At 44.6% G+C, this 9150-nt stretch overlaps 1 protein-coding gene across 1 annotated transcript; it reads right to left on the reverse strand.

Annotated features, from left to right (window-relative positions):
- Positions 1-1022: 1022 nt before the first annotated feature.
- Positions 1023-8769, reverse strand: LOC130868904 (CD177 antigen-like). The gene is made up of 3 exons (XM_057760908.1): positions 8706-8769; positions 6826-6966; positions 1023-1216 (listed from the first exon to the last, which is right to left on the reverse strand). The coding sequence occupies exons 1-3, from the start codon at positions 8767-8769 to the stop codon at positions 1023-1025; spliced, it is 399 nt and encodes a 132-aa protein (XP_057616891.1).
- Positions 8770-9150: the final 381 nt, after the last annotated feature.

The following is a 9150-nucleotide window of genomic DNA, read 5'->3' on the forward strand; positions in this document are numbered from 1 at the left end:
CCAAAATTCGTTTTCTCTTTCATTTGAGACAGAACCTCATGGAGCTCAGGCTGAGTCAAAGTGGACAGTAATCAAGGATGACCCTGAAGTTCTGAGCCTTCTGCCCACCACTCCTGAGGCCCATCAGAATGCCTGTTCAGAGCGTCCTATTGGGTTCAGTAAGCACACCATGGGAACTGGCAAATACAGTGAAGTCAAGCCTTGTCCTTCCTCCCAGGGAAATTGCTCATTCACAATTTGGTGTATGTTGTAGTTTGTGTTCAATTGCATGAAGAGACACCATGACCTTGGCAATTCTTATAAAAGAGAGCATTTAATTGGGGCAGACAAGGTAGCTGAGAATTCCATAACTGCACCCACAGGCAGTGGGTAGAGAGAGCTGCTGAGCCTGGCTGGAACTTTTGAAACATCAAGGCCCGCCCCCAGTGACACACTTCCTCCAGCAAGGCCACACCTACTCCAGTAAGGCCACACCCAATCCCTCTCAAGCAGTGCCACTCCCTGAGGACTTAGCATTCAAGCGGATGAGCATGTGGGGCCTTCTTTACTCAAACCACCACACATCAATCAAGAGTGAGGGTGGCTTCCTTCAGGGGTCAGCTTAACTGGAAGGGACCTGTCTCCTTGTTTCATAGATAATCATTTCAATAAGCTTGCAAATTTACAAAGTTCACGGAGTCCCTCAGACATTGGACCTGCCTGAGCCAAGTTTACAGTTGTCTGAGGCTTTTACATTTTATTTAATTTCCTTGAGATAGATCTCACTGTAGAGTAATAACTTTGGCTGATGAGGAGCTGCATAGGCAGATCAGGCTGATATTGCCTCTGCTTCCTCTTGCCTCTCTCAGGATAACAGATGTGAGACACCACATCTGACCTCTCTTCACTCTCTTTTTGTGGTCTTGAATTTTTTTTTTTTGAGACAGGGTTTTCCTGTGCAACCTTGACTGTCCTGGAACTTGCATGGTTCCTAGGCTGTAGTTGGCTGAGGAGAGAGCTCCCTGAAGCTCTGTGTCCCTGGATCACACACCTGAAGGAGGGAGGGTCCAAAGGAGGACTTGGCTGCTGGTGGCGTGGTTGCACATATCAGTGCTGCAGAGTTTGTAGTAAGAGGCAGCCACTATTCCAGGGCCAGTGGCATAGTTTAAGATCAATTCATTTCTGTAATATCCAGGGTTGCTGAGACCTTTGCTCGCCAGCAGGACAGATTTTTCACCTAAGAGGATGCAAGAGTGAAAGCCAGGCTTTTATGGGGAGGGTGACAAGGTCTGGGAGCCCAGTTCTTGGGTCCCTTGATGCTCCCAGTCACAGGGAGCACACAATCCCCAGTGGCAATAGGACAGGCAGATCATGTTCTGTGTCAGCCAAAGCCTGAAACTCAAGCCTGGCTCCTCCTGCACCTTGCAGATCTTGCTACACACTGTCTCCAGAGTGTCCCCAAGCCCCTCCAACAGGCTGCACCTCACTCTGCTCACTGAAGCATGACTAATAAAAACTAAAAAAATTGGGGTTCATCCTGAAGATCTGAAAAGCAAAGGAGCCAGCTACCGGCTCTCACCTCAACTTTAGTCCGAAAATGGTGATCCTGCTTCCAGGAATCTCAGAATGAGAATGTGTCCGAGAAGTGTCTCCTCCAGTCTTATAATGCTCTTTAGGGCTGGGATTAAAGGAATGCACCACCCAGTTTCTATGGCAACAAGTGTGGCTACTGGGATTAAAGGTGTGTGTTACTACTGCTTGGTCTGTGAGGCTGACCAGTGGGATTGTTTTACTCTCTGATCTTCAGGCAAGCTTTATTTATTAAAATACAAATGAAATGCACTATATTTCCCCTTTTTGTCTAAAATAAAAGGTTATAACTAATATAAGAAAAACTGTATACAATAAGTAAAATAAATATTTACAATATATACAGGCAATAATGTCAACAATGTCTAATCCATTATCATTTGACAAATTCAGAGAAAATGCTCCATATCTATCCTATCTTGGTGAGTCTAAAGTCTTGTACATAATTTACTATCTACAATAACTTGCTTTCTGAGTCAGGTCAACAAGGAAAACTATAATTATCTAGTCTTCAACTACCTCAGAGACCCTAGAAGGAAATAATATTAACTGAGTAAGCAGGAAGTACAAGCAAGTGGCTTTCAAAAAAAAGTAATGACAAGAAAGAGCTGGCTGCCTGGACAGTCACCCACAGTTCCTCTGCAACAATGGAGCATCCATCTTATGCCTACAGACCTAGCATATCCAAGAGACTTTTCTGGGAAGCAGGGTATTCTGAAGGGCTGTCCCTCCTTGTCTTGACAATGTTTGGCAGTCACTTTCTTTTGTGATCTGCTTATCTAATTAGACAGCATACTGTCAGCAGTCGAGACAGGGCATTTTCTTGCCCAGTGGCTTACTTTTACCACAAAGAAAGTGAATTCCATGTGGAGTTTCTTCAATGCCCAGTATCTTCTCTGAAGTACATTGGTGCTGCCAGGAGCAGACATGTCTTATTGTCATAAAAAAGAACAACCTAGGTTATTAAAACACCTTAAATGCCACATTGTATAGATCTCTGAAGTGTTTAAAGATGATTTGTATGTCTAAAATATATCTTTGCTTGACCTTAAAAACATACCTAATGTGGGGCTGGAGAGATGGCTCAGAGGGTAAGAGTACTGACTGCTCTTCCAAAGGTCCTGAGTTCAATTCCCAGCAACCACATGGTGGCTCACAACCATCTGTAATGAGACCTGGTGCCTTCCTTGCCAGCAGTACATTGTATGCTTAATAAATAAATCTTTAAAAAAATACCTAATGTGACTACAAGTTTGATTATAATAGGTGATTAACTACTAACATATATTTACTTATTATCCTAAACAGTTGGTAATAATAATTTTCAAGGACTAGAGATTTGTATTACATTGTTAAATGAACTATATAGGTACAATACTTTGAACAAGATTAGAAATGTATGTACAGTATGCTTTAACAAAATCAATCTCAAATTTGTATCAATATACAAAATTTGTATATGATATACAAAAGTGCAATCCAATGTAAAACATTTAAAACTATGAGCTGCTTTTTAAAAGTAGATTCAATAATCTACCTTTTTATCTTATCATATCTATATCCTCCCATTTTCTTTTCAGAGTAGATTCAATAATCTACCCTTTTATCCTTTCATACCTATAATATCCATAATCCACTGAATAACCAAAAACCACCAACCACCAATGATCAAAAATGTGAGCTTCATATTCTTAAATTTACTTCCTGCTCTCTGGGGGTGAGTATCTTTAGGGATACTGAAAGAAAACTTGGGGTTAATTGTCCTAGGAGAGGTAGCTGTATCCCATTTTTGTTCAGTCTCTGCATAATGGGAAAGTGCAGGGCTTGTCTCAAGTCCTTGCTAGAGTAGTCTGTGAGGCTGGGGTGTCTCAGCTAGCCACCTCAAAACTGTTCTGCACATTTGTAGTTCAAAGCTGATCTTTAAGTGGTGCTATCAACTAGATGATATCATATGATCCAGGTGGAATCATTGTTGTGGGGCCCCATCTTCTTCCTAGAGACTTCAGAGATTAATGTAGGAAAAATTATTGCTCACTGTGGAAAATGTAAACATTACTTATATCAAAATGGAAAGTTTGCATTTCAGTAGACATATATTCAAATAAAGGTACCATAGAGATGAAAATAGGTACGAGGGACATTGGTATCTCTGAGAGTTGTTTGCCAGTTGTTCTGTGTTTCTCTACAACCCGAATGGTCAGTGTCTGTTTTTATAGTACTTTATAATATCCTTCCCAGAAACATGAGTTGGTTTATGTTCTGCTTCTGAAACTGCAGGAATGTTTATCTGGGTATTCCATTGTTATAACAGATCATGACCCCATAGATTCACTGCTATTCTAGCCACATATGGCCTTAGCCTTCCTCTCTTTTTTTCTGGCCCTATGCATTCAACCCATCTCATGTCTTGTTTTACCTGAGATAGGATTCCAATTCCTAAGAATTGAGCATCTGCCTCCTGAAGAGGCCAATTCAGATGCCATGATTCTGGAATAATAATAGTCACATCTGCACCTCTGTCTAGTAATATTTCCATCATAATGTTATTTGTATAGCTTTGGTCTCTGATTATTTATAGAAGTCTGCCAAAATATATGTTTTCTATTTTCTGTTGTAATTTTTGATTCATCCTCCATGATTATTCTATCATTCAGAGCAGTACAGTTTTTTTATAAGAGACATTGAATTTTCTAATTTTCCTCCACAGTGACTGGGAATGACTGAACTATGTTTGAGCAGGGGGCCTGTGAGAGGCCCTTCAAGGATTTTCCCAATGATAACAGGTTGCCTTGTTTGTCTCTTTTTGCTCTACACTCACTGGTCCAGTGTTGGCCTTTGCAGGATCTTCTGCATAACCCAGAAGACTGGTGCCATCTACTTGGGTGATTCCCAGAAGAAACATTATTTCTAGAAATGCCCTGTCTACAGTCCCTTCTCTGATGGCCTATTCTACCACAATTAAAGCATCTGGTATTTTGATGTCTCTTCATACCTTTGGAAATCACTTCTCCAACCCAAGCCTCAGTGTTAATAGTCAAAGGACTCAATAATTGTCTCTGTGTAGGATCCATTAGTCCATTGGTGCTGATCATATCTTTAAGTATCTTTTTCATTCTAAATTAGCATTTTCAAAAGCCAGAGACTCAATGAGTACTCATTGAGCTTCTGGATCTGCTACCCAAATTTGTACAGCTTTAGCTAATCTTTGCAAAAAGTCATTAAATGGTTCTTTTGGGACTTGTATAAACTTAGTACATGATTCAATTCTTTTTCCTAATTCTTGAATCTTGTCCCAAGCATTCAAGGCTGCTGTAAGGCATAGGGACAATATATGTTCATTGTATATAACTTGACCATTTGGATCAGCATAAGGGCCCTCACCAAGAATTTGATTTTGGGAGGCCTCAAAACATCTGACTCTATATTGATATTCAAGGGACTTAGTTTCCTCTCTCCAAAAACTCTTCCATGGAAGCTGTGGACCATGGTCTAGTATAGGTGAGATTAGTTGAGGTCAATCATGTGGAGTAACCTTATTTCTTGAAGCCCATGTCTTTACCAACTCCCCTAATATGGTGAATGCATGCCACAAGAAACTACTGCTTGCTTACTATCTTTTAGGTCTTTCATACATGTAAGTTCCCATTTACATTCTGTATATCCTCTTGGGTATTATTTGCTGGCTTTTCAGGGGTAATAGCAGGATGAGTAGCTAAAACTCACGGTAAGTCTTCTCTGACTCTGAGAGATACTGGTGATGCTAAATCTATTGTCTTCTGCCTATACTTCCTCTCCTTGATTATCAGTTCTGACAAGTTCCTCAATAGATTCAATCTTTTTATCACTGCCCTTTGTAAAGTCTGAATCTCTTGACCTGTGAGAATTTCTAATGATTTCATCAAATCCATTAATTTTTGGCTCTCATTCTGCACCTGTTATTTCAAGTTTTTAATTTTTCCATTAATGATACCTTCTCAATTTTAGAGATTATTTGAATGGCATAGACTGCCTTGCAGGAGGGATGTTCCATCTGCTAGCTTGTCATAACTTTTAGGTGTGCATGTGTGTGCACATGCATTTATGGGGTGAATTTTTTTTTTCAAGACAGGGCTTCTCTGTGGTTTTGGAGCCTGTCCTGGAACTAGCTCTTGTAGACCAGGTTGGTCTCGAACTCACAGAGATCCACCTGCCTCTGCCTCCCAAGTGCTGGGATTAAAGGCATGTGCCACCACCGCCCGGCCCTTGTCATAACTTTTAAAACAGATTTTGATCGTCAATTTCAGCAGTATGAATCCTTTCAGATAATCTCTCAGTACCATTTTGTAAGGTTTCATAACCCATTGCCATGGAGTGAGTTTTGCCTGCCAAATCATGGCTATCATTTTCCATGGTATGAATCCTCTCTAGGACTGAGATTAAAGGCATGCACTACTCGGTTTCTATGGGAACTAGTGTGGCTACTGGGATTAAAAGGGTGTGTTACCACTGCCTGGTTTATAAGGCTGAGCAGTGGGACTATTTTCTCTGATCTTTATGCAAACTTTACTTATTAAAATGCAAATAAAAGCCACTATACCTGACCATCTCTTCTACCCTGCGGGATTTTTCTCCACACTCTGCCCTTCACACTCACAGCTGGCTCCCACGCTCTGTTCCTCTCTCTTTTCCCCACTTCCTGTAAAGCTGCAGAAGGACTCAGTGGTTTAGCAGAGTCCCATACAGTCAGTCACTCAGCTCCCCCTTTCCCTCTTTTCCTCCCTCCTTCCCTCTCTCCCTTCCTTCTTCCTCCTTTCCTCCCTCCCTCCACCACTCCCTCCTTCCCTCCCCCTTTCCTCCTTCCCTCCATCTCTCCCTCCTTCCCTCCCCTTTCCTCACTCTTTCCCAGCCCTGAGTCTCATCTAGTCCAGGCTGCTCTGGAACTCCCTATATCGCTGCAGATGAAGCTGACTGTCTCCACCCGCAGCTCCATGCTGCCACCACAGGCAGCTGCCACCACACCCAGTTCATGTGCTGCTGCTAGGGATGAAGTCCAGCACATGGCTGCCTCATATACCCCGTCATGGCCCAGGAACAAAGCGCGCGCTCACACACACACACACACACACAAACACACACACACACAGAGAGAGAGAGAGAGAGAGAGAGAGAGAGAGAGAGAGAGAGAGAGAGAAGAATCCATGCATGAGGGAGTTGGGCAGAAACTTCAGGACACAGAATCCAGGGCAAGGCTGTGGCCCTCTCTCTCACCTCACACACCTATGTCTACTATCAAGACTGTCTCCTGACGTATCTGCTGAGGTCCAGCTATCGTGGTCTTAGCTGTGTTCCATTCTAATGGTTGCTCAGCATAGCGACTGCCATATTCAATCTTGATTCCCTTATGACAGGTCAGAACACCTGTGGAGAGTAAAGTTGTCAGGATTTATGACAGTCAGGGAACCACCATGTCTATCCCTGCAGCTTCTGGGCTAAGGGCAGCCATCACACTCCAAGTCATAGTCCCCATGCCCTGGCTGTGACATCCCCGTCTGGATTAAGAAGGGACTCAGAAGTCACAGTCCCCAAGCCTGCATGCAGCTCCATTCAACCTGTTCCTCCCTGAGCACCTGCTCCTCTCAGAGCCTCCTGAGGAAGACTTGCTCCTCCACTGAGGGCCCCTCTTCAGCCATTCTATACTCCACATGGGGTTTCATGTCCTTGTTTGAATAATGAAGAAGGTGGCCTGAAGCCCCACCTCTCCTCTCTCTCTCTCTCTCTCTCTCTCTCTCCCTCTCCCTCTCCCTCTCCCTCTCTCTCTCTCTCTCTCTCTCTCTCTCTCTGTGTGTGTGTGTGTGTGTGTGTGTGTGCTCAGAGGTCAATGTTTGGTGTTTTCTTTAATCAGATTTTACCGCCTGTTTGATCCAGAGTCTCTTGCTGAAAGTACAGCTCCCTCATTTGGCTGGACCCACTAATCAGTAAGACCAGGGCTCTTCCCTAGCCCTGGCATTGCAGACCCTTTACCATCAGAGGCATGTCCCCAGCCTGATGCAGTGCCTGGACTGAGAAACCCTTGATTCCAAAGAGATCACTAGGCTTACTGCGAGTGAGCACTGGGCCAGCACGGTGCCTGGATACAGAAATGACTGCACCTATGAGCCCACTGCACCATCATTTTTGTGTGTCTGAGAAAGGCTCTTGCCGTTTGGTCCAGGCTCGTCTCCCACTAGCACCCTGCTGCATTCTCCAGGAAACCCTGTGGCTTCTGCTGCACAGCAACTGCAGCACCTGAGCACTGTGGCCGCCTCTAATGCTGCCCCCCAGCTGCAAGATGCCAGGGCCGTTGCATGAGTGTTGCGGGTCTCTCAGAGCCCCCTTCACTTCCCCCCTACCTTCTTTACCACACAGCTCTGGGGTCCTCTTGAACAATAAGGTAATCATGTCAGGGTTCTGAGAAACTCTAAGAAGCCCTGAGAAGACAGAAAATTCTGGTAGGCCCCTATCTCCTCCAGAATAAATCTGACTTCTTAAAGGGTTCTAGAGATGGCTCAGGGGTTAAGAGCACTTGCTCCCTTGGAAGTACCGAGTTTGGTGTTCTGTACTTAGCAGCACATACCCTCCTTGCAGGCAGGCAAGCAGATGGACAGGCTGGCAGACAGAAGGACAGACAGACACTCCCCTATACATAATTAGAAAAATGAGAACACATTGAAAACCTTCCGAAGTCTTAGCCTGGCCCAGAGGCCCCATGTGACTCGTCCTTCCTACTGTCCTTGCACCCACCACTCTCAGTCACTGTGGCACATAGACAGTCCTCCAGGCTAGGGGACAGCACACAGTGTCATAGAACAAAGGGAGAGAGAACGGCATCCTCGGGTGACAGAACTACGCAGGCCAAGGCAAGGAGCAGGCGGCAGGGGAACACTATGGTGGCTCCCATTATTGACAAAGGACCAAGGGATACATAAGGTTTGACTTCTCTCTGAAAATCTGGGCAGGTTTTGGGTGACCAAAGTGGTTCAGTAGAGTAAGGGGTGTCTCACACGTAGTCCTCCTCAGGGTCTTTGCACACATTCTTCTCCTCCCCCAGTCTGTTAAGAGATTCTCAGTGAAGACTCTCAAATGAAGGTGTGCCCATTGCTCTTCCTCTGCATCCTCACCTGAGAAGGGGGTGAAGCCCAGCACGAAGAGGAGCCATAAGTACTGGATGCGGCAGGCTGCCATGACTTCTCTGAGGCTGGGAAGAGCTGATCAGGACCTGGGAACTGATGGAGAACAGGAGACAATTCAGCCACACAGACAGAGATTAGCCCCTGGTTTCTGGCCAATGCCAACTTTAGGGGACACAAGAAAGTGAAGCCAGTCCGTCCTGAGTTGCTTGGAAGTTACAATGTCCTGGGATTCATGTTCTCTGGTTGCAATTCTTAGACTCAGCCACGGATTCCCTACACCAAGAACCCAGCAGCTCTGTTCCTTCAGTGTCCAGATGCAAGATACCGGGTCAGGGAGCCCTTTGCTTTAAGCCTCAGGAGCTCAGGTCTCAGGCAGAACCTTCTCCAGGTCTCAGAGTCCCAGCTCTCAGCATCCAGCTCCCCGAGACCTCGG

This window comes from Chionomys nivalis, chromosome 2, assembly GCF_950005125.1.
Source record: "Chionomys nivalis chromosome 2, mChiNiv1.1, whole genome shotgun sequence".
NCBI lineage: Eukaryota > Metazoa > Chordata > Mammalia > Rodentia > Cricetidae > Chionomys > Chionomys nivalis.

Bases quoted from the DNA above. Each gene is read 5' to 3' on its own strand.
- LOC130868904 (XM_057760908.1), bottom strand. From the start codon at position 8,769: ATGGCAGCCTGCCGCATCCAGTACTTATGGCTCCTCTTCGTGCTGGGC. The intron at 6,967-8,705 runs GTGAGGATGCAG...TACTCTCCACAG, and splicing joins GGGCTTCACCCCCTTCTCAG to GTGTTCTGACCTGTCATAAG. The intron at 1,217-6,825 runs GTGTGTGAGGTG...GCATCCTCTTAG, and splicing joins AGTCTTGATAGTAGACATAG to GTGAAAAATCTGTCCTGCTG.